General features: G+C 42.2%; 1 protein-coding gene across 1 annotated transcript; it reads left to right on the top strand.

The window, feature by feature from the left end:
• Positions 1 to 14,546: 14,546 nt before the first annotated feature.
• On the top strand, positions 14,547 to 17,878 carry LOC141088229 (uncharacterized). The gene is made up of 6 exons (XM_073574211.1): positions 14,547 to 14,703; positions 14,779 to 14,839; positions 14,906 to 15,002; positions 15,132 to 15,327; positions 16,264 to 16,423; positions 16,534 to 17,878. Exons 4-6 carry the CDS (start codon positions 15,282 to 15,284, stop codon positions 16,991 to 16,993), a joined length of 666 nt encoding a protein of 221 aa, XP_073430312.1. The 5' UTR covers positions 14,547 to 14,703; positions 14,779 to 14,839; positions 14,906 to 15,002; positions 15,132 to 15,281; the 3' UTR covers positions 16,994 to 17,878.
• The last annotated feature ends 8,241 nt before the right edge of the window (positions 17,879 to 26,119 follow it).

The following is a 26,119-nucleotide window of genomic DNA, read 5'->3' on the forward strand; positions in this document are numbered from 1 at the left end:
GTCCCCCCGGCGAAGCTTGGACCCAAGTTTATAGGTCCCTATGAAATTACCGAAGCAGTTAATCCGGTGGCTTTTCGGTTGCGTCTCCCGCCATCTCTGCGGATCCCAAATGTTTTCCATAAGGCCCTTTTGAAACCTGTGAGGTCCGCTGGGGAGGGATCATCAGCTTCCCCGCCACCGGTTTTGGTAGATGGGCAGTCGGAGTACGAGGTGGAACGAATTGTCAACTCCAGGTTGGTCCGTCATGCCCTTCAATATCTGGTACATTGGAAAGGCTACGGTCCGGAAGAACGCTCGTGGGTTCCTGCTCGATCGGTTCATGCGGATCGGTTGGTCCGGGCCTTTCATGCCAAGTACCCTGAGAGACCTGGGGGTCCGGTGGCCCCCCAATGAGAGGAGGGTACTGTCATGATCCAGGACGGGGTTTGGCTCTGACCCGTCCTGGTCAGACTGGGGGTTAATTGTTCTGCCTCTCTCTGGCAGAGGGCGGCTATTTAATGCTCACTGGACCTAGGTCCGGTGTCAGTTATACTCCTGCCCTCGGCTGAGTTAGTTGACCTCTTGTGTACGTGTGCCTTGTGCTTGATAACTTGTTGCTTGTTTGGTTGTGATCCGGTTCTGTCCGTTACGAGTTCTGCCTGCCCTTCTTGTACCGCACCGCTCTCGTGTATGACTCTATGCTTGTGACTTAACTACTCTCTGCTTGTCCCTTTGGTACTGCACCGCCCTCTTGTGTATGACCTTTGGCTTTGTCTGACCACCCGTCTGTTTACCCCTCCTGTACCTCGTTTGCCCGTACTGTGTATGAACTCCGTTTGCCTGACTCTGAGTTTTCTATCTTCTAAGCCCCGTCCCCTTGCTGTCACATGACCGTAGGTCCTGTGCCGGCTTGCTAACCTTCAGCGTTCAGGTCCTGTGCATCTGTACTTTCTGGCTGTTCTTGTCCCCAGGGGTCCCTACAGTGCGGGTGAGTCCCTGCTCAGCAGAGGCTGTACGCCGGTGCTGTCAGGATCCTGATACCGCTTCTCATTACAATTCCCGGCGAATCTTAAAGTGTTTTACCTGGAGGAAGAACACAAACATTGCTCTTGTGGAAGCTATAAGAAGACATCGGAAATTATTGTTTTTATTTTTTAAATAATACATACAGACTTCCCATAAGTTTGTGAAGAAAAGTGAAGTCAATACTACTAATATTGACTCTGTCTATAATGGGTGGGTCATTTATATGGATACACATAAATAAAATAGGAATGGTTGGTGATATCAACTTCCTGTTTGTGGCAGATTAGTATATAGGAGGGCGGAAACTTTTCAAGATGGGTGGTGATCATGGTGGCCATTTTGAAGTCGGCCATTTTGGATCCAACTTTATTTTTTTCAATGGGAAGAGGGTCATGTGACACATCAAACTTGAGAATTGCAACAAGAAAAACAATGTTGTGCTTGGTTTTAATGTAACTTTATTCTTTCATGAGTTATTTACAGGTTTATGGCAACTTATAAAATGTGTTCAAAGTGCTGCCCATTGTGTAGGATTGTCAATGCAACCCTCTTCTCCCACTCTTGACACTCTGATAGTCACAGGTTCGAGCATTCCTACATGAACAGTTTCCTGGAAAGTGGATTAGTCATCATGGGCCAGTAGAATGGCCACCAAGGTCTCCCAATCTGACCCCCTTAGACTTTTATCTTTGGGGTCTTCTGAAGACAATTGTCTATCCTGTGAAGATATGAGATGTGCAGCATCTGAAACAACAGATACTGGAAGCCTGTGCTAGCATTTTTTCTGCGGTGTTGCTATCAGTGTGTCAAGAGTGGGAGAAGAGGGTTGCATTGACAATCCAACACAATGGGCAGCACTTTGAACACTTTTTATAAGTGGTCGTAAACTTGTAAATAAGTCATGAAAAAATAAAGTTATGCTAAAACCAAGCGCACCATTGTTTTTCTTGAGAAATTCTCAATCAGATTGATGTGTCACATGACCCTCTTCCCATTGGAAAAAATAAAGTTGGATCCAAAATGGCCAACTTCAAAATGGCCATCATGGTCATCACCCATCTTGAAAAGTTCCCCCCCTCCCATATACTAATGTGCCACAAACAGGAAGTTGATACCACCAACTATTCCCATTTTATTGAGGTGTATTCCTGCGTGCTTCCCTGAGACCCCTGGAACAGCACGATATGCTGCGCTGCTCCGAGAGTCTCCTTCCCTGTCTTCTGAGAGCAGGCTCTGAGAAAGCCTGCAGCAGTGCTGAGCAAACTGTCAGATCAGTGATCTGACACATTACAGTAATGACCCCCCCTAGACAATAAAATAAAGTAAAAAAAAAAAAATCCGTGTAAAAATAATTTATAAAAAATCCCTAAATAAATAAAAAAAATAAAAATATTCCCTAATAAACTCATTTTTTTTAAAATAAAAACAAAACAGTAAAAGTACACATATTTAGTATTGCCATGTCCGTAACGACCCGCCCTATAAATCTGTCCCACTAGTTAACCCCTTTAGCGAACCCCTTAAAAAACAAAAGCAAAAAACAATGCTTTATCATCATACTGCTGATCAAAAAGTGCAATAACGCGCGATCAAAAAGACGCATATAAATATCCATGGTACCGCTGAAAACATCATCTTGTCCAGCAAAAAACGAGCCGCCACACAGCATCATCAGCGAAAAAATAAAAAAGTTACAGCTCGCAGAATAAAGCGACGCAAAAATAATTATTTTTTATATAAAATAGTTTTCTTTGCATAAAAGCGCCAAAACATAAAAAAAAATAAATGAGGTATCACTGTAATCGTAATGACCAGAAGAATAAAACCGTTTTATCAATTTTACCACGCGCGGAACGGTGTAAACGCACCCCCCCAAAAGAAATTCATGAAATGCTGGTTTTTGTTCATTCTCCATCCCAAAAATCGGAATAAAAAGCGATCAAAAAATGTTACGTGCCCGAAAATGGTACCAATAAAAATGTCAACTCGTCCTGCAAAAAATGAGAAATCACATGACTCGGTGGGTCAAAATATGGAAAAATTATAGCTCTCAAAATGTGGTGATGCAAAAACTATTTTTACAATAAAAAGCGTTTTTTAGCGTATGACAGCTGCCAAACATAAAAACCCGCTATAAATAGTAAATCAAACCCCCCCCGTTATCACCCCCTTAGTTAGGGAAAAATAATAACATAAAAAAAATGTATTTATTTCCATTTTCCCATTAGGGGTTGGGTTAGGGCTAGGGTTAGGTCTAGGGTTAGGGTTAGTGCTAGGGTTTTAGGGCTACGGTTAGGGCTGAGATTAGGGTTAGGGATGTGTTGGGGTTAGGGTTGGAGTTAGAATTGGGGGGTTTCCACTGTTTAGGCACATCAGGTGCTCTCCAAACGCAACATGGCGTCTGATCTCAATTCAAGCCAATTCTGCGTTGAAAAAGTCAAATGGTGCTCCTTCCCTTCCAAGCTCTGTCATGCACCCAAACAGTGGTTTACCCCCACATATGGTGTATCAGCCTACTCAGGACAAATTGCACAACAACTTTTAGGGTCCAATTTCTCCTGTTACCCTTGGGAAAATAAAAAATTGGGGGCAAAAATATCATTTTTGTGGAAAAAAATATGATTTTTTTATTTTTATGGCTCTACGTTATAAACTTCTGTGAAGCACTTTGGGGTTCAAAGCTTTCACCACACATCTAATTAAGTTCCTTGGGGGGTCTAGTTTCCAAAATGGGGTCACTTGTTGGGGGTTTCAATAGTTTAGGCACATCAGAGGCTCTCCAAACGCAACATGACACCCGAAGACCATTCCATCAAAGGCTGCATTCCAAAACATCACTACTTCCCTTCCAAGCCCCGACGTGTGCCCATACAGTAGTTTTCTCCCACATATGGGATATCAGCCTACTCAGGACAAAGTGTAGAACAACTTTTGGGGTCCAATTTCTCCTGTTACCCTTGGGAAAATAAAAAAAATGGGGACTAAAAGATCATGTCTGTGGAAAAAATATGATTTTTTTATTTACACGTCCAGGCTGTATAAACTTCTGTGAAGCACTTGGGGGTTCAAAGTGCTCACCACACATCTAGATAAGTGGGGGGGTCTAGTTTCAAAAATGGGGTCACTTGTGGGGGGTTTCCACAGTTTAGGCACATCAGGGGCTCTCCAAAGGCAACATGACGCCCACAGATCAGTCCATCAAAATCTGCATTCCAAAACATCACTACTTCCCTTCCGAGCCCCGACGTGTGCCCATACAGTAGTTTTCTCCCACCTATGGGATATCAGCGTACTCGGGACAAATTGGACAACAACTTTTGGGGTCCTGTTACCCTTGGGAAAATAAAAATTGGAGGTGAAAAGATCATTTTTGTGGATAAAATGATTTTTCAATTGGACCGCTGTACGTTATAAACTTCTGTGAAGCCCTTAGGGGTTCAAGTTCTCACCACATATCTAGATAAGTTCCTTGGGGGGGTGTAGCTTCCAAAATGGGGTCACTTGTGGGGGGTTTCCACTGTTTAGGTACATCAGGGGCTCTCCAAACGTGACATGGCGTCCGACCTGAATTCCAGCCAATTTTGCTTTGAAAAAGTCAAACGGCGCTCCTTCCCTTCTCAGCTCTCCCATGCGCCGAAACAGTGGTCCTCCCCACATATCAGGTATCCGCGTACTCGGGACAAATTGCATGATAACTTTTGCAGTCCAATTTCTCCTGTTACCCTTGGTAAAATTATAAAAATTGGACCTGAATTTACTTTTTTGTGAAAAAAAGTTAAATGTTCATTTTTTTAAACATTCAAAAAATTCCTGTGAAGCACCTGAAGGGTTAATAAACTTCTTGAATGTGGTTTTGAGCACCTTGAGGGGTGCAGTTTTTAGAATGGTGTCACTTTTGGGTATTTTCTATCATATAGACCCCTCAACGTGACTTCAAATGTGATGTGGTCCCTAAAAATAAAATGGTGTTGTAAAAATGAGAAATCGCTGGTCAATTTTTAACCCTTTTAACTTCCTAACAAAAAAATTTTGGTTCCCAAATTGTTCTGATGTAAAGTAGACATGTGGGAAATGTTATTTATTAAGTTTTTTGTGTGCCTTATCTCTGTGATTTAAGGGCAAAAAAATTAAAAGTTGGAAAATTGCAAAATATTCAAAATTTTCGCCAAATTTTTGTTTTTTTTCACAAATAAATGCAAGTTATATGAATGAAATTTTACAACTAACATGAAGTACAATATGTCACGAGAAAACAATGTCAGAATCACTGGGATTCATGGAAGCGTTCCAGAGTTATTACCTCATAAAGGGACAGTGGTCAGAATTGTAAATATTGGCCCGGGAGTTAACGTGCAAACCACCCTTGGGGGGTAAAGACGCCTGGTGCCCCACTTACTCCCTGGGCAGGGAATATACACATTTGTCCCATGTCGATACTAATTGGTCTAGGATTGATTGTTTTTTTGGCTGTAGAAATTATTTTAAGCAAAATCAGTCATGTCGATGTTGAAGATCTAGTTATCTCAGATTGTGCCCTGGTGACGATAACTTAGACTGATGTTTTTCCAAAAGAATCAGATATTATTTGGAAATTCCCAAGTTTTCTGACACAAGATGAAAACATTAAAAAACTACTGAAGGAACGGTGGTTGGAATATAATCTAGATAGCAGGGATCATATAGAAGATTCTCATCTCTTTTGGGATATTGCAAAGTCAGTGATTAGAGGCCATATCATTGGATACATAAAATTTCTCAGATCTAAGACTACACTGGCATATAATGAGGTTAATAAAAATCTAACAGATATAAGAGTCTATGTACAAAATATATGTAAAATATATATAGAATTGTATCCACTCAAATAATAGTGGAATAATAGCAAAGTCGTTACACTGGCTGCCAATTCATTACAGGGTACAATTCAAAGTACTTGTTCTCACCCACAAAGCTCTCCACAGTGCGGCACCCCCTTACATCTCCTCCCTCATTTCTGTCTATCGGCCTAACCGACCGCTGCGCTCTGCAAATGACTTTCGACTAACTTCTGCCCTAATCCGTACCTCCCACTCCCGACTCCAAGACTTCTCCCGTGCTGCGCCAATCCTCTGGAATGCTCTACCCCAAAATATTAGGACCATCCACAATTTGCATAGTTTTAGGCGCTCGCTCAAAACACATTTGTTCAGAGCGGCCTATCACATTCAGTAATCAAAGTCATGTTTGTGTGTGTGTAGCCCATTCACTATCTCCATCTAACCCCCACCCCCTGAAGATGGCTGGACCGTCATTGTAAATACATCATTGTAAATACAAACCTGTGCTTTGTATCCCCCCCACCTCATTGTAGATTGTAAGCTCCACGAGCAGGGTCGTCTTATTTCGCTTTAATTATTGTATTGTTAACGTTGTTACTTATGACTGTTGTGTTTGAAACTGTTCAACTGTAAAGCGCTGCGGAATATGTTGGCGCTATATAAATAAAGATTATTATTATTATTATTATTATTAAATAATACGCTTAGCTCTTCTTCTAGTCAAAAAGTGCGTACTTACATATTGGTTAAAGAAAGAAGCACCTCAACTGTCTGAAATGATAAATGCTCTAAAAACCCTATTAGTATATGACATATTAAGACTTAGAGAGATAAAAGAAAAAGTCAACAATCAAATTCTTCCACAAACGGAGATCCTTTATTGAGCATAGCTATACACAATCAGAGATATCACTTCTGAGGAAAATGGATAAACCTACTTCATGGTTCAAAATGGAAGATCTGATCTACCTTTTTTACCCGAGGGCTTTTCCCGTTAGAAATCCCCACAGACTGACTCCAGAATGCCTCTTTTCCCGGAGAGAAAACTGTGTGAGTAACAAATCTGCTCACTTGCCCGGGATCTGGTTTTCTGTTCAGGATAGAGGCGGTCAATTGTTCTGTCTGAGATGAAAGTCAAAGGGGAATATTATATCTCGCTGGGGCCTCCAAGTTGCCGGAGAAGGGATTTCTATGTCTCCTCGGGTATAGCTCAGGAGGAGCTTTTGCCTAGGTACCTAGGATTGGGAGAAATAAAACGAGAGACACAGGTTGCTTGTCTATCAAGTAAATCTCCTTTATTGGGAGGGTCAGGGTAGATCTTTTATTGCTCATCAGAAGAGGAAATGAACAAATATGGACAATTCCGTAATATTGTGTAACAATTAACAAAAATGGCGGAGAGCTGACACAATAATTGGCAAGAATGATAGTTATATAACAAGATGTCAACTGTATCATGTATTATAAGATATATTTAATTTAATTGGAGGTGACGAGAGTTTTTGGCATTTCCCTTTTATTAATTTAACAATTCGTGGAACCGTATCCTGTTGGCCAGGAAATGGATTTGGCCTCAACATATTTAGACATTTATTATGAGAGATTTGGAACTGACCACTGGCAGAATTATCCTATCACGTAGACAGATGATAACAATTAAATGGTGTCATGGGTTACAAGTTGTTTTTCAGTTATTTTTCTAGAGTTTTAGAGAACTAGGATTAACCATTTCTTTGACACCTAAGGGGTACTTACATAATCGACTGTTCTAAGATACTCATTCACTGTTATAGTAAGGGGCGATTGTTTCTTTACCGATTCTACAGAATTTATTTTGTTGTATGTGCTTAAGATTAAATCCGTATATATTATTGTTGTATTGGATACGCAGAGTGTAGTGTTTGGTTGCTCTATGCCATGTCATGTTACAGCTGTAAGTCATTATGGGGAAGCCTGCATGGTCGCACCCCAATGTTATGTCATCCTTCTATAGCTGATGCAATCTCCTGCAATGTGACAAAAGGAAAGACTTCTTTTTGCCAATTTGCGCTAATCAAATGGCAAATTGTCTGAACTTGCTGCAACCTGCGAAATTCATAAAAGTCAACTCAATTTTGATATGCATCGAACAGCTTCACTCCTCTCTAGTACCCTGTTTATAATTTGTATAATCGCTAGACAGGAAGATTAGCCTGTCTGCTGCATTCATGAGCGCAAAAGTTTTGGGTTACGGCAAACACCCGACTGGAAGGATATATATCAAAATTGTCAATAGATCATAACGAAGTCAACCGGATCTAAAAGCAAACTCATGTGTGATAGAGGACACTTGATGTCTTCTTTAAGAGAAAAAAAAGTTCTGCATTTTGAGTTTGGGTGAGTCTGATCTTTTACCAAATCATGAAATACAGTAAGTTATTACCATCAAGAGAAGAAAAACCTAGAGTAACAGTCCAAGAAAATTTGTACTAAAAAAGATTTTTTCTTTATTAAATCACAAAAAGGCACATAATTATATGCAAAATTAGTATCACAACAAAGTAATTTACATAGGGAGGGATGGAAAACACTAGAAAGTGGGTCTCAATTAATATAATAAGGTGGGCTGAGCATGCAAAACGCCCGCCAAAGAAGCCAACGCGAAACGCGCGTTGGGGCTGCATTTGTGGTGTCTCAACTACTGTAGGTACTATGGGTAAGAGCATTTTTGTATTTATAATCTAGGTAGTCGCGATATGGTATATCATTATATGGCACTTTATTGATCCCTAATGTGAGGGCTTAGAATATTGAAAACTGTGCCATGGGCCATAGATTAATGCACCTTTCTATTTAAAGCACCAGCACTTTATATAATATATTTTTGTATGCTCTGCCCACCTTATTATATTAATTGAGACCCACATTCAGTGTTTTCCATCCTTCCCTATGTAAATTACGTTGTCGTGATACTAATTTTGTGTATAATTATGTGCCTTTTTGTGATTTAATAAAGAAAATAACTTTTTTAGTACAAATTTTCTTGAACAGATTTTTCTTATTTTGATATTAAGTAAGGAGTGTCCATATGGGTATTACCCAAGTCCTATAAATGAAGGCAGAGGACTATATTTGAAATGTATTCTGTTCTGATTCTCTTGTTTCCTAGTAAGTTATTACCAGAAGTATTCACCTGCTGCTTACCTCGCTTACTCTCTGGCAACACACGGACACTTTTGAACACTGGATTTCTTCCTGGAGGCAAGAGATCACATACAACCTGTAAGACTAAATATTAGTAAATCTTACCAGTTCTAAGTCTTGTCTGTTGAGAGTATCCGAGAAGAACTAGAGGAAATTAAATGGTAGAAACCTCTTGGCAATCACTTTTGCCCTCCCTATAACTTTGTCCTCTATGATAGAATCTGATCTCAGAGTTGGCCTTATTAAAAACATCTATAGATAATAATTTACACTTAAGGGCCCTTTACACATAGCGATATCGCTAAAGCGTCACCGAATTTGTGACGCAGCAGCGTTATCACTAGCGATATTGCTACATGTGATACTCACCTCCGACCGGCCCCCCCGCTGGCTATCGCTGATCGCGCGAGATCGGCCTGGTTCATTTCTCGTCGTCGGCTTCCTGCTGGCGCCGACGAGCGAGCCATGGACGCAGGCGGAAGACGGTCACCCTCGCCGCGTCTGACAGGTGAGTACGACTGCCGACCGCTGCTGCATCGCTGGTGAGATCTGCCTGCTTGGCAGCTCACTAGCGACCATTTAGCGATGCACCAGCGATCCTGACCGGGTCATATCGTGGTCGGGATCGCTGGTGCATCGCTAAAAGTAACGGGGCCTTTAAGGTGACTTATTTGGGTAATCAGATTTGTACACTCAGCAAACAAATTATCTCAGTCAGCTTTTCCCCCATACCCCTCCAAAATTATAGTTTTACAAAAGAATTTTACATATACACATGAATATAGATTGAATATTAGTAAAAATAATAGCTACACAATATCCCTCACAAAAAATAAAACAAAACTAAAATAAATATATACACTGCTCAAAAAAATAAAGGGAACACTAAAATACCACATCCTAGATATCTCTGAATGACATATTCCAGTTGCAAATTTGTATTCATTGCATAGTGGAATGTGTTTAGAACAATAAAACATAACAATTATCAATGTAAATCAAAATGAATATTCCATGGAGGTCTGGATATGGAATGATACTCAAAATCAAATTGGAAAATCAAATTACAGGCTGATCCAACTTCAGTGGAAATGCCTCATGACAAGGAAAAGATGCTCAGTATTGTGTGTGGCCTCCATGTTGCCTGTATGACCTCCCTACTGTACAACGCCTGGGCATGCTCCTGATGAGTCGGCGGATGGTCTCCTGGAAGTCTGTGGTGCAATGTTACGTTGGTGGATGGAGCGAGACATGATGTCCAAGATGTGCTCAATCGGATTCAGGTCTGGGGAACGGGCGGGCCAGTCCATAGCTTCAATGCCTTCATCTTGCAGGAACTGCTGACACACTCCAGCCACATGAAGTCTGGCATTGTCCTGCATTAGGAGGAACCCAGGGCCAACCGCACCAGCATATGGCCTCACAAGGGGTCTGAGGATCTCATCTCGGTACCTAATGGCAGTCAGGCTACCTCTGGTGAGCATATGGAGGGCTATGCGGCCCTCCAAAGAAATGCCACCCCACACCATTACTGACCCACTGCCAAAGCGGTCATGCTGAAGGATGTTGCAGGCAGAAGATCGCTCTCCACAGCATCTCCAGACTCTGTCACATGTGCTCAGTGTGAACCTGCTTTCATCTGTGAAGCGCACAGGGCGCCAGTGGCGAATTTGCCAATCCTGGTGTTCTGAGGCAAATGCCAAGCATCCTGCACGGTTTTGGAATGTGAGCTCAACCCCCTTCTGTGGACAACGGGCCCTCAGATCATCCTCATGGAGTCGGTTTATAACCGTTTATGCAGACACATGCACATTTGTGGCCTGCTGGAGGTCATTTTGCAGGGCTCTGGCAGTGCTCCTCCTGTTCCTGTTTAGACTGGCTTTGATGCATTTCTCGCATGGAATAGCCTTCATTTCTAAGAACAAGATTAGACTGTCGAGTTTCACATGAAAGTTCTTTTTTTCTGGCCATTTTGAGAGCTTAAGGGAACCAACAAATGTAATGCTTCAGATTCTCAACTAGCTCAAAGGAAGGTCAGGTTTATAGCTTCTCTAATCAGCCAAACTGTTTTCAGCTGTGCTAACATACTTGCACAAGGGTTTTCAAGGGTATTCTAACCATCCATTAGCCTTCTTACAGAGTTAGCAAACACAAAGCACCATAAGAACACTGGAGTGATTGTTGTTGGAAATGGGCCTCTATACACCTATGAAGATATTGCATTACAAACCAGATGTTTGCAGCTAGAATAGTCATTTACCACAATAACAATGTATAGAGTGTATTTCTGAATCATTTAATGTTAGCTTCATTGGAAAAAACTGTGCTTTTCTTTCAAAAATAAGGAAATTTCTAAGTGACCCTAAACTTTTGAACGGTAGTGTAAGATACGGCCATCACCTTTCAGGGCTTATATACAGCCTTTTGTAAGGCTGTATATAAGCCCCCAACCTGACCTGGAAGAACTGAAAAATAAGTTTTATTATTACTCACCTGTGGGGTGGTCCAGTCCGTTGGGTGTTGCTGGTCTTGGTCCGGCGCTTCCCATCTTCTTATGATCGCCGTCCTCCTGGTTGCTTCTTGTGGATGAAGCGACCCTGCATCATCCACACAGGCTCCCCGGCATCGCGCTTCTGCACAGGTGTATTTCTCTGCCCTGTTGAGGGCAGGGCAAAGTACTGCAGTGCGCAGGCGCCAGAAAAGGTCAAAGAGCCCCAGCACCTGCGCACTGCAGTTCTTTGCTCTGCCCTCAACAGGGCAGAGAAGTACGCCTGTGCAGGAGCGCGATGCCAGGGAGCCTGTGTGGATGATGCAGGGTCACGTCATCCACAAGAAGCAACCAGGAGGACGGCAATCGTATAAAGATGGGAGGCGCCGGACCAAGATTAGCGACGCCCCTCGGACTGGAACGCCTTGCAGGTGACTATACTAAAACTAATTTTTCAGTTCTTCCAGGTCGGGTTGGGGGCAGATATAAAGCATTATAGAATGCTGTATATAAGCCCTGACAGGTGATGGCCGCATATTATATTGGCCAAAACTGCTGACAGGTCCCCTTTAAATTCCTGCCCATTAGCCCTTATTCTCCTGGTTCTTTTTTAGGCTAGGTTCACATTTGCGTAGGGCAGAGCTGCGGAGGGCTGCGTAGTGCCTCCTTCAAGCCCCGCCCACTGCCGTACCTTTTCCATTCAGCTCTGCCTACGTCTGCATGCGGCCTGCGTACCTATGTTTAACATTGGGTATGCAGGCCATGTGGATGCGTCCGCATGCGTCGTTTTGGCGCTGCACCGACCGCATCAAAATGCAACATGTTGCATTAGACGCAGTTCGGCGCAACGTCAAAACGCATGCGGACGCATCCGCATGGCCTGCGTAACCAATGTTAAAGGTAGGTACGCAGGATGCATGCAGAAGTAGGCGGAGCTGAATGAAAGCGATGCGGTTTTGGGTGGGGTTTGATGGAGGAACTACGCAGCCCTCCGCAGCTCTGCCCAACGCAAATGTGAAACAAGCCTAAGAAACCATGGCCCGATTCATTATTTGCATTTTATAAGTCACTTTTATACCTTGCCTGGTGGTAATTGTTGCTGTTTTTTGCGCTAAATTCTTCAAAATTGAGCATGCAATTCACAAATTTTCAAACAGTGAAAAATGTTTTTTTTGTTTTTTTTGTGTCCAACCTTCTTGTGACTTATAGGGCAAACAACAAAGTTGCACGTTTTGCAAAATCATGCAAAAATGGCACCCAAATACCTGGCATAAATAATATGACTCCAGGAGGGGACTGGAATAGAATTACAACAAAAATTTCTGACCTTTTGAAAAGTTGTAAATGAAGAATCAGGCAAAAATATCTAGAGACCCTAATTCCCCCCCACACAGTGATAAACACAAAAACAACAGGTGAACGCATATAAAAAAGACTTAAAAAGGCGCAAATAAGGTGAATATGGTGCATATAGTAAAAAGAACCAAAACATTATAAAAGCAACAAAAAAGAAGTGTCAATATAACAATAAATCAGGACCCCTGGTCCAATTCATTGTTCCTTTTTTGTTTTTTTTGCTCCTTTTTTTATTTGCATCCAAATCATTATTCTATTTGCACTTTTTTTTAAGTCTATTTATAATGTGCTCTCACTCTTTTATTTTTTCCACTTTAGGAGCGTAGTTTAGCAATTCCAGATGTTTTCAGCTGACTCTTTATGTGCGTTTTTTAGTACGCCCCTTTTTTGGCACTTTTTTTTTTCAACATTTTGCAAAACAAGCAACTTTTTGCGCATAAAAAACTCAAGACAGTAAAAAAAGACTGTTTCTGACTTTGAAAAATTTGATGACAAAAAATGGCAACGGATATCACGAGACTAAAAAGTTGTGACTTAAAAAAAATACAAATAATGAAATGGGACCTAGATTTCTATGTTACTGCCGTAAATTTATATGGGTAATTGTAAAAAAAAAAAAATTCTTAATTTTCTATTTTCCCCGGGTGAGCGATCACTGGTAACCGAGGAAGATAACATTATGGTATAATCCACATTCTCTTCCTGTTCTTCATCACGGAACATCTGCTTTATTTTACTGTTGGATGGGTTCCAGAACAGGTTTCTCCAAATGACCTGATTAATGTTCTTGATCTGAAACATTAATTACCGAATTTAAAAGAAGTTTATGGTGTTATGGTCCTTGCTCTGGCATCATTAAGTAAAGATTGAACAGCAATTAGGGAACTCCCCGTTACTTTAATGTGGTTAAGTAGCTAATTGTTTCGGCATTTAAACAGTGTTCACTGCTGGAGGCATCAGTACGGTATTGATCCTTATGTCAAGGGTTAATAAGAGACACTCGATATTTTCTAATTATGGGATTTTATCCCAGACAATGGCCACAAAGCCTGTATCCAGAACTAGGATGTATGTGATTAGTAGGCTGTTTTCCCATAATATTGGAACATCTAAAGGACGCCACGTACATTTGTAAATATAGACCTCAGCTTTCCACCATATAAAGCTGTGGATATACAGAAGTACATTAGGGACCCGTACCAGGTTATTAGTATTCTTCTAGTACTTGCATAAGACGTCTTAAAAAGAATCTGAATCATGCTGCTCGAACTGTGGGGAGCATAAATCAGACACCGGCTGCATTATTGCAGCCAAGGTTTACTTTGCAGCCATGTAGAGAGAGCATACCTTGAAAAGCAGGCTTGAGACTATTAGTCTAAGGCTGGTTTCACATTTGCGTTTTTTTGCGCTTGAAAAAAACGCATACGTGCGCATGCGTTTTTTTCCCCTATATTTAACATGGGTGCGCATACCTGCGCGCTGGCATGCGCACGTATGCGATTTTCATGCGCTGCGTTTTTTTGAGGTGTGCGTTTGTATTTTACAGACGCTACATGTTGCATTTTTCGGTCCTGCAAAAAAGCGCATGCGCACGTATGCGCACGTTTAGCGCTAAAAATGGCCATTATAGCCTATGGATGCGCATATGTGCGCACTGGCATGCGCATGTATGCGTTTTTTTAGCGCTGCGTTTTTTTGGTGGTGTCCACTTGTTGTACTAGTTATAAACTTCTAAAGTCAAAAAAAAAAAAGTCTATATAAAGGAGGTGCCTGCCAAAACTCTGCCACTACTACACTGACAGATTGGAGAGCAGACAGTCACCAAGGAAACCATCTTCTATCAGCGTCAAGAATGTGAGTATATTACATTATATGCCTGTCCTTTTAAATTATGTATGTACTAATGATTTTTATTATTTTTACATGCAGTATGTCTTCAGAATCCGAATATTCCCCATCGCGGCAGGAATTGGCGCAAGCAGACCGTGAGGTGATTATTTTTGTGCATCTGGTAAGTATATCTGCTGCTACTCCAAATCTCTTACGTTTTTTTCAGCTTTTTTAAGACATCATCATCATCATCTTCTGCGGACGGGACTAGCGAGGGCGAAGAGCAGGAGCAGCGAAGCCAAGTCCCGGTGGTGATACGGAATGTATGTATCAAATGATTTGTAATGTTCTTTATTTTTTATCTTCTATTTTTACTCTTTTTTATATTTCTTTTTTTTGTAACTTTTTATTCAATTTAAATTTGATTATTCTAATGAATGTGTTTTGTCTAGGTTCCACAACGGGATGAAGACGTCTACCTGGATAATGAGCAGCTCATCAGCCTGGTCCAGGAGCGTGCGCCGTTTTTTGACAGCCGTGACCGGCTGTACAAGGACAATGTGGTGACCCGGCGGCTATGGAATGAGGTGGCCGCAGCGTTGATGGATGGCTGGGACAGCGCCACAGCATCCTCCAAAAAGGCGTTTAGTGAGTATTTCCCTGCTCTGTATTGTGCCGCAGTGACTGTTGTCCTTGACGGCACTGTTGGGTTTCGTGCTAGGTATATTCTAGCAGGAAACCCAACAGTGTCATCGGGCTCTACAGTGACTGCTTTGAGTATTGTATTGCTATATTGTGCCGCAGTGACTGTTGTCCTTGACGGCACTGTTGGGTTTCGTGCTAGGTATATTCTAGCAGGAAACCCAACAGTGTCATCGGGCTCTACAGTGACTGCTTTGAGTATTGTGTTGCTATATTGTGCCGCAGTGACTGTTGTCCTTGACGGCACTGTTGGGTTTTGTGCTAGGTATATTCTAGCAGGAAACCCAACAGTGTCATCGGGCTCTACAGTGACTGCTTTGAGTATTGTGTTGCTATATTGTGCCGCAGTGACTGTTGTCCTTGACGGCACTGTTGGGTTTCGTGCTAGGTATATTCTAGCAGGAAACCCAACAGTGTCATCGGGCTCTACAGTGACTGCTTTGAGTATTGTGTTGCTATATTGTGCCGCAGTGACTGTTGTCCTTGACGGCACTGTTGGGTTTCGTGCTAGGTATATTCTAGCAGGAAACCCAACAGTGTCATCGGGCTCTACAGTGACTGCTTTGAGTATTGTATTGCTATATTGTGCCGCAGTGACTGTTGTCCTTGACGGCACTGTTGGGTTTCGTGCTAGGTATATTCTAGCAGGAAACCCAACAGTGTCATCGGGCTCTACAGTGACTGCTTTGAGTATTGTATTGCTATATTGTGCCGCAGTGACTGTTGTCCTTGACGGCACTGTTGGGTTTCGTGCTAGGTATATTCTAGCAGGAAACCCAACAGTGTCATCGGGCTCTACAGTGACTGCTTTGAGTATTGTGTTGCTATATTGTGCCGCAGTGACTGTTGTCCTTGACGGCACTGTTTTTTTTTTCCCAACAGTGGACAAAGTCCGAACACGTTGGCGTTCGATCAAGGACCGCTTCAACAGTGATGTTCGTGCTGAGGGCCAGGTTCGCAGTGGATCTGCGTCAAGGACCAGAACTAGATACCGTCACTATCACGCGTTGCAGTTCCTAAGACCGGTCCTTGCCACGAGATCGTAAGTATTATAAATTTTGGGTTTTTATTTTTATTAATCTGTGTTTTTCTAATCCACAGCTGATGCTTCTTGTAAAGGCATGGTAGTAATGATTTTCCTTTCTTCCACAGCACCTGGAGCAGCACCCTGCAACCTGGCCCTGGAGCGGTCCTTCCTCGGACGTCCTCTGACCCGTCCCAGCCATCCGACAGCTATGAAGCACCTTGCAGGTCAGCCACACACACAGCTGGTGACCAGGAAGCTGGGCCATCAGGTGTTCCCCTGTCCCAGGTCTCTGCCACTGGTTATGCGGGCACTACCCGCCAGAGGCAGAGGGCCTTGGACAGGAATGTCTTGCCCGAGTTTATGCATTTGAGCGAGGCCTTTAATTCCAGCCTCAAGTCGCTGTCCGACAGAGTTGAAAGCGGTTTTGCACTCATGGAACATGGTTTTAACCACTTTGAACACCGCTTCAATTCTGTAGAACAGCGCCTTGACCGTCTGGAGGCCGACCTCAACAGACCAGCACACCATTTTTTAGTAAGATTGAAAAGGGCATGGCGGAACACCTTAGTCCTGAGCAACAGCTGAATGTGCTGCAGGCCTGCAACAATGCTTTCTTGCAGGCTATGCAGCATAATCGGTACGGTCAGCAGTCAGTGGTGTCATTTCCACCTGTGCCACCATTGACTCGCTTCACCTCACTACCGACTTGTGCTGCATACCACTGCACGGACACCTCTATTCAAAGCCAGGACACCCACCGTTACACCACCACAAGTCTGAGTGCAGCTGGTCACTTCACCGACACCACCATGGCAAGCGCTGCTCCTGTCTGGAGCACCACCGCCACTCCCATGCATGCGTGGAGCTCAGCCACCACTAGGCAAACATGGAACAGCCCTGCCGCTACAACAACATGTAGTAGCCCTGCAACCACCACTCCGCAAACCTGGACCATCACTGCCGCCACCAGTCCTCCTGCAAGGACGAGCACTGCCAACCAAGAGCAGCAGCAGCAGCCACCTCAGCAGCAGCCACCTCAGCAGCAGCAGCAGCCACCTCAGCAGCAGCAGCAGCCACCCCAGCAGCAGCAGCCACCTCAGCAGCAGCAGCAGCCACCCCAGCAGACGGGGGACCTACACTCAATATTTGCCCCAAGTTCAAGGCGAAATCAATCAAGGCGGGCATTGGGCCAAAGTCGGTCCCGGCACACAAGCCTACGGCGACATGCCATTACAACAAATGTACCTGAACAGATTTCCTCTCCTCCAAGTGTTCCTAGTTTAATTCCCTTAACTGGACTACCTTCCCCCACAAGTTTTGTTTCCCCTTCCCCTCAAACACCGTCTTCAACTGCAAGTGTTGCATATTCCCTGCACACCCCCAAATTGAAACCATCTGCCCCCAAACGCCGGAAAAAATAATTTTTTGGTTTATTTTTGTGATTAAAAATAAATTTACATTTGTGGTTCACCATTACAAAGTTTCATTAATGTTGTTTGCGCCGCTCACACACACTGATGGGTAAATACATGTTAAAAACCAACCCAAGGCCTAGTATAGTCATATGTGAAATAACACGGACTAGTATAGTCATACCAAGGCCTAGTGTAATAACTCGAGTTTTACCAACTTGGATCTGGTTTCATGAAAAACAAAAAGTTGAAACTTGTCTAAAAAATAAGTTTCTTTCTTAAAAAGTTTCACCAGTTTGTTTTTTGTGAAACAAGATGCTAGTTGGTAAAAATCGAGTTATTACAGTAGGCCTTGGTATGACTATACTAGGCCGTGGTATTTCACATGACTATACTAGTGTAGGCCCAAGGCCTACTATACTCATATTTGAAATACCACGGCCTAGTATAGTCATTCCAAGGCCTAGTGTAATAACTCTAGTTTTAACAACTAGAATCTGGTTTCATGAAAAACAAACTGTTGAAACTTGTCAAGTTTCACCAGTTTGTTTTTCGTGAAACACGATCCTAGTTGTAAAAATCGAGTTATTACAGTAGGCCTTGGTATGACTATACTAGGCCGTGGTATTTCACATGACTATACTAGTGTAGGCCCAAGGCCTACTATACTCATATGTGAAATACCACGGCCTAGTATAGTCATTCCAAGGCCTAGTGTAATAACTCTAGAAACTTGTCTATTTATACACTACCACAATTTTAAATAAAAGTTGGAATTGAGCTGATTACATTCATCCACTCAATGCTGACTTGTATTCCCCATTGACTTTCATTGGGTGGGGTTGGGTTTTGAGGGTTGGGTTTTGAAAAAAATCACATACTTTTTTTTCAACTAGTTTGACAATTTTCTCTTGAAAAAAATTGGTTTCCTGATTCATGGCCTGCAGCTTTTCTCGTTCCAATATATTTCACGCAGACTAGCAATGCTGCATTTTAACTCATATGTGTATTTACCTGCCCAGGTGTGTGAACATCAAAAAATTCAGTTATACATGGGAAGTTTTTTATTTAATTGGACTTTAAAAAATATAGTGCACTCAGTAATGGTATCAAATAAGGTTTTTTATTACCATAAACAAACAAAAACATTACACCATTTCATCTTGCCAGTGCACCCGTCCTACATCAGAAATAAAGTAGGCCGCAAATTGGTCCCTCATTTGGCCAACTTCAACGGATGACCTGAGAGTGTGCTGAGTGAATTCAGGCAATGGGTTAGGAGCATCATCGTCCAGTTCAAAGGTCGGGTGCTCTTTAGCCATCACAAAGTTATGTAGAACCACACAGGCCTTCACCACCTCATCGACTGTTTCAAGTTTAAGATTAATGGCCGTGCCCAGAATTCGCCATCTGGAGACAAGAATCCCAAAAGCACACTCGACAGTTCTTCTGGCCCTGGTCAGCCTGTAATTAAATATTTTTTTGGTGTGGTCCAAGTCCCGGCTGGAGTAGGGTTTCAGTAAGTTTCCGCACATTTGAAAAGCCTCATCGCCAACCATTACAAAGGGCAGTGGCGGAGCTTCGGTGTGAGGAAGAGGCCGTGGCATAGGGAAATTAAATTGGTTGCCATACAACCTCCGGCCCATGTCTGAGTTTTTAAAAGCCTGTGAGTCATTACCACGGCCAAATGCTCCAATGTCCACTGCTACAAACATACATCCGGCATCCGCAATGGCCATGAGTACTATTGAAAAGTACTTTTTGTAATTATAGTACTCAGATCCCGTTCTTTTGGGTTTGATGATCCGTATGTGTTTACCATCAACAGCTCCCAAACAGTTGGGAAAATTGCATACTGTCCAGAATTTGTCAGCAATTTCCATCCACTTTTCAGCGGTGGGCAGGGGCAGAAATTCTGGACAAGGAACATTCCAGAGAGCCCGGCAGGTGTCAGCAACAATTCCAGACAAGGTAGAGATTCCAATACGGTACTGGAAGTATAGTGAAGATAGGGTTTCTCCAGTCGCCAGGAATCTGTGAACAGACAAAGAAGTAAAATTAATATTTATGTATATTATTTTAAAAAACTATAAAATAAAATATTAGTACATTCACGAAAACTAATTACCCAAGGTTTTGAATACTAAATTTAAAAAAAAAACATCAGACCGCACCCCTTGGTTTAATATTACATACCGTAATGTCACCAGTAGCCGTTCCTCAGGAGGAATCGCACGACGGAGCTGTGTGTCCTGTCTCCGGATAGATTGTTGGACACGAGCAAGCAAATCCCTGAAACTTTCTTGGGACATCCGGATATAATCTATAAATTTCTCCGGGTTTGCCTGGAGCTCGCTGTAGAGGGTGTGGTATGCCCCACGGCTCTCCCGGAGTTCAACAATCGGATGTATCCACATACGCCGCCGCTGCCGTCTTCGCTCCCTCTCTCTCTTCCTTTGTTCATGGCAAGCAACTGCATACGCCTGAGCCATCGCGATGTCCAAATCCAAGTTGAAGTGAAAACTCTTCCAGCGCAGATCCATGGTCACGAGAAGAATCAAGCAAATGTGAAGAATACTGTAGACAGGGTCTATATATTAACATACCACACCCACAATGAAGTCCCATTGGTCTTGTGTGTTGTTGAATGTTTTTTTTTTCTTTTTTGGGGGGTTTTTCCAAAATCTGTAAAAAAACGCAAACGCACAAAAAACGCATACAAACGCACAAAAACGCTGCGTTTTTTTCCTGCATGCGCATAAAAATGCTTGAAAAAAACGCAGCGTTTGTATGCATTTGTATGCGTTTTTTCAATGCGTTTTTTTGCGGGAAAAACGCGCTGCAAAAAAAAGCAAGTGTGAAACAGGCCTAAGATGACTAGTCTCAGACAGATTCGCAGATGATTATTCCCACCCCGATCACCTAGGCAGGTCTCTCCCTATACACTCACATGAGACCTGTCAGTCAGGAAGAGCAAAGAGGGGAAGAAGACGCTGGGGAACCTAGTCATTCAAGTGACATAGTCTCAAGACGGCTTAAGAAATCATGCCTCAATAACCATGGACCTTCCCAGCCTGATAATATCATCTGACAGCTGTCTGCTTTAACTTTGCTGGTTATCAAAAATAGGAAGAATCGTCGGAAACGCGTGTCGGGGTAGGCGCAGCAGCCTTGGCACATCATCAAGGTACTCAGTACAATTTATGCACATAATACAGTATGTGGTTCCATTGCATTCAGGGTGTTTTGGAGTAAATATCACTTGGCATTTCCTCTTGTTTAGTATCAGTGAAGTTGATTTTCCATTGGATATACATAATTGAAAGTAATGTACAAACATTTAATGTTTTGGAAGGTATGCCATTTTTTGCATCATATTTTTTGGTAATTGGCACTATGATCTACTTCCATGGTGGTTAGTCTGCCTTTCCAACGGGATTAATTCCAGGCTTTTGATACTAGCCATTTTTTTGTTGTTGTAATTTTCATTGTCCCCTTATTTCACTCTGGATACTATATGTATTTTTGTGAGACCACTGAACTTAATAATCACGGCATTATCCTGTATTGAATGTGTCAACTTGCTGCTCAGTTTCTCTAGTCTGACAAGTAGCATCCATTAAATACTTTTTTATTTGAGGTATTAATAATAAATTTTGATATATTTTCTACACATTCCTTGATTTTTTTCGGGCTCTGAATAATTTAAGCTTTAGACGGAGCGTGACCCATGTTTTTTTAGGTGTTGTAAGGACTAACATATATGCTTATCAAAAATAGGGTGGACCCCATGTTGTTGTTGTTGTTTTTTTTTTTTTTAATTTATTTAATCATAAAAAGCTTTCCAATAAGCTCCACAGGGCACAATTTTATTATATGTGGGGGGTTGAGTGCAATTACAAGTCTAAATGTCTGAAACTCTGTCTATATGTCTATCTCTAGATCAGACAGAAAAAAAGAGAGTCTCCTCTCCAATGGTTAATGGAAAAATTCTTTATTGGTCCATCAATTCAAAGGGATATACAGATTAAACCATTTAAAAAGAGATAATAGGGAATTGCTGTTACTAAAATTTACAACAATTTGAATGCAAATAGTGTGCCAAGGTGTAACAGTATGGGAGAATAAAGCAAGTGCAAATGAGCCGACCAAGGTGCGAAATAAAAAAAACAACTACGCATAACTGTAACATGTGTAATACAAAACAATGCAGTAGAACAGTCTCCATATGAATGTGCCCCCCAGGAGGTCCAGGGGGCACTGGCTTCTTCATATTGACACTGAGGCCAAATAGGTTATTACTATCCATCTCTATGGCATTCACTGCTGTCTAAAAACACGTGCAAAAATGCTACAAAAAAGCAGCAAATATCATTTTTAGACCTATGATTTTATAGCTTTTTTTCACTGATTTCTTTTAAATCAATGGATGAAAAAAAAACGCTGAAAGAATTAACATACTACAGATCTGAGTCACAAATAAGCAACGTGTGGACAAGACTTCAGGGTTCTCATTCACTTTGCTGCCATCAGGAATCCCTTCAGGTTTTGTGGCAAGAACGCAACTTGTGCACACAGACTTGACAAATCAATAATGGCGGAAAATTTTAACCCCTTACCTACATTGGACGTACTATTCCGTCCATGTGACCTGGGACCTAAGTCCCAAGGACGGAATAGTACGTCTAGTGAGATCAGCGGCCGGGTGTCAGCTGATTATCACAGCTGACACCCGGCACAATATGTCAGGGGCGGTCACGGACCGCCCCCGACACGTTAACCCCTTGCACACCGCGATCAAACACAATCACGGTGTACCGGGGGTTAAAGGGAAGCATCGGCAGGGAGGGGGCTCCCTCCGTGCTTCCCTGAGCCCCCCACAGCAATGCAATGTGCAGCGCTGCTGCGGGGGTCTCTTTCCCTACAGGTCCCCGGAGCCAAGATGGCGACGGGGACCTTCGGGGGCCTGTAGGGAGCTGACTTCCTCAGTGCCTGCAAAGCGCAGGCATGAGGAAGTCTGCGTCTATGCCTGTGACAGATTCCTGATCTGTCACAGTGATCTGTGATATGACAGATCATTGATCTGTCACATGACAGCTATGTCCCCCCTGGGACAACCTAATAAAGTTAAAAAAAAAAAAGAAGTGTAAAATTAATTTAAAAAAAATCACTAAATAAATTAGAAAAAAAAAAAATTCCCAAATAAATTTATTTTTTGGAAAAAAAAAAGTACCATATTTGGTATCGCCGCGTCCGTAACGACCCGCCCTGTAAAACTGTCCCTTTAGTTAACCCCTTTAGCAAACCCTTTAAAAATTAAAAATAAAAAACGAAGCAAAAAATAATGATTTATTATCATACCGCCGAACAAAAAGTGCAATAACGCGCGATCAAAAAGACGCATATACAGTCATGGCCAAAAGTATTGACACCCCTGCAATTCTGTCAGATAATACTCAGTTTCTTCCTGAAAATGATTGCAAACACAAATTCTTTGGTATTATTATCTTCATTTAATTTGTCTTAAATGAAAAAACACAAAAAGAATTGTCCTAAAGCCAAATTGGATATAATTCCACACCAAACATAAAAAAGAGGGTGGACAAAAGTTTTGGCACTGTTCGAAAAATCATGTGATGTTTCTCTAATTTGTGTAATTAACAGCACCTGTAACTTACCTGTGGCACCTAACAGGTGTTGGCAATAACTAAATCACACTTGCAGCCAGTTGACATGGATTAAAGTTGACTCAACCTCTGTCCTGTGTCCTTGTGTGTACCACATTGAGCACGGAGAAAAGAAAGAAGACCAAAGAACTGTCTGAGGACTTGAGAAACCAAATTGTGAGGCAGCATGAGCAATCTCAAGGCTACAAGTCCATCTCCAAAGACCTGAATGTTCCTGTGTCTACCGTGCGCAGTGTCATCAAGAAGTTTAAAGCCCATGGCACTGTGGCTAACCTCCCTAGATGTGGCCGGAAAAGAAAAATTGACAAGAGATTTCAACGCAAGATTGTGCGGATGTTGGATAAAGAACCTCCACTAACATCCAAACAAGTTCAAGCTGCCCTGCAGTCCGAGGGTACAACGGTGTCAACCCGTACTATCCGTCGGCATCTGAATGAAAAGGGACTGTATGGTAGGAGACCCAGGAAGACTCCACTTCTTACCCCGAGACATAAAAAAGCCAGGCTGGAGTTTGCCAAAACTTACCTGAAAAAGCCTAAAACATTTTGGAAGAATGTTCTCTGGTCAGATGAGACAAAAGTAGAGCTTTTAGGGCAAAAGCATCAACATAGAGTTTACAGGAGAAAAAAGAGGCATTCAAAGAAAAGTACACGGTCCCTACAGTCAAACATGGCGGAGGTTCCCTGATGTTTTGGGGTTGCTTTGCTGCCTCTGGCACTGGACTGCTTGACCGTGTGCATGGCATTATGAAGTCAGAAGACTACCAACAAATTTTGCAGCATAATTTAGGGCCCAGTGTGAGAAAGCTGGGTCTCCCTCAGAGGTCATGGGTCTTCCAGCAGGACAATGACCCAAAACACACTTCAAAAAGCACTAGAAAATGGTTTGAGAGAAAGCACTGGAGACTTCTAAGGTGGCCAGCAATGAGTCCAGACCTGAATCCCATAGAACACCTGTAGAGAGATCTAAAAATGGCAGTTTGGAGAAGGCACCCTTCAAATATCAGGGACCTGGAGTAGTTTGCCAAAGAAGAATGGTCTAAAATTCCAGCAGAGCATTGTAAGAAACTCATTGATGGTTACCGGAAGCGGTTGGTCGCAGTTATTTTGGCTAAAGGTTGTGCAACCAAGTATTAGGCTGAGGGTGCCAATACTTTTTCCGGCCCATTTTTGGAGTTTTGTGTGAAATGATCAATGTTTTGCTTTTTGCTTCATTCTCTTTTGTGTTTTTTCATTTAAGACAAATTAAATGAAGATAATAATACCAAAGAATTTGTGTTTGCAATCATTTTCAGGAAGAAACTGAATATTATCTGACAGAATTGCAGGGGTGTCAATACTTTTGGCCATGACTGTAAATATCCATGGTACCGCTGAAAACGTCATCTTGTTCCGCAAAAAACGAGCCGCCATACAGTGTCATCAGCGAAAAAATAAAAAAGTTATAGCTCGCAGAATAAAGCGATGCAAAAATAATTATTTTTTATATAAAATAGTTTTCATTGCATAAAACCGACAAAACATAAAAAATGACATAAATGAGGTATCGCTGTAACTGTACTGACCCGAAGAATAAAACCGCTTTATCAATTTTACCGCATGCAGAACGGTGTAAACGCACCCCCCCAAAAGAAATTCATGAAACGCTGGTTTTTGTTCATTCTGCGTCCCAAAAATCGGAATAAAAAGCGATCAAAAAATGTCACGTGCCCGAAAATGGTACCAATAAAAACGTCAACTCGTCCCGCAAAAAATATGACCTCACATGACTCTGTGGGCCAAATTACGGAAAAATTATAGCTCTCAATATGTGGTGATGCAAAAACTATTTTTATATTAAAAAGCGTCTTTTAGCGTGTGACAGCTGCCAAACATAAAAACCACCATAAATAGTAAATCAAACCCCCCGTTATCACCCCCTTAGTTAGGGAAAAATAATAAAATTAAAAGAAAATGTATTTATTTCCATTTTCCCATTAGGGTTAGGGCTAGGGCTGAGATTAGGGTTAGGGGTGTGTTGGGGTTCGGGTTGGAGTTAGAATTGGGGGTTTCCACTGTTTGGGCACATCAGGGGCTCTCCAAATGAAACATGGCGTCTGATCTCAATTCCAGCCAATTCTGAGTTGAAAAAGTCAAATGGTGCTCCTTCCCTTCCAAGCTCTGCCATGCGCCCAAACAGTGTTTTACCCCCACATATAGGGTATCAGCCTACTCAGGACAAATTGCAAAACAACTTTTGGGGTCCAATTTCTCCTGTTACCCTTAGGAAAATAAAAAATTGGGGGCAAAAATATCATTTTTGTGGAAAAAAATGATTTTTTTATTTTCACGCCCTGGCGTTATAAACTTCTGTGAATCACTTGGGGGTTCAAAGTGCTCACCACACATCTAGATAAGTTCCGTGGGGGGTCTAGTTTCCAAAATGGGGTCCTTTGTGGGGAGTTTCAATAGTTTTGGTACATCAGTGGCTCTCCAAACGCACATGACACCCGCAGACCATTCCATCAAAGTCTGCATTCCAAAACGTCACTACTTCTCTTCCGAGCCCTGACGTGTGCCCAATACAGTAGTTTTCTCCCACATATGAGGTATCAGCGTACTCAGGACAAATTG

This window comes from Dendrobates tinctorius, unplaced genomic scaffold, assembly GCF_039654945.1.
Source record: "Dendrobates tinctorius isolate UK_male_01 unplaced genomic scaffold, ASM3965494v1 ptg000038l, whole genome shotgun sequence".
Classification (NCBI taxonomy): Eukaryota; Metazoa; Chordata; class Amphibia; order Anura; family Dendrobatidae; genus Dendrobates; species Dendrobates tinctorius.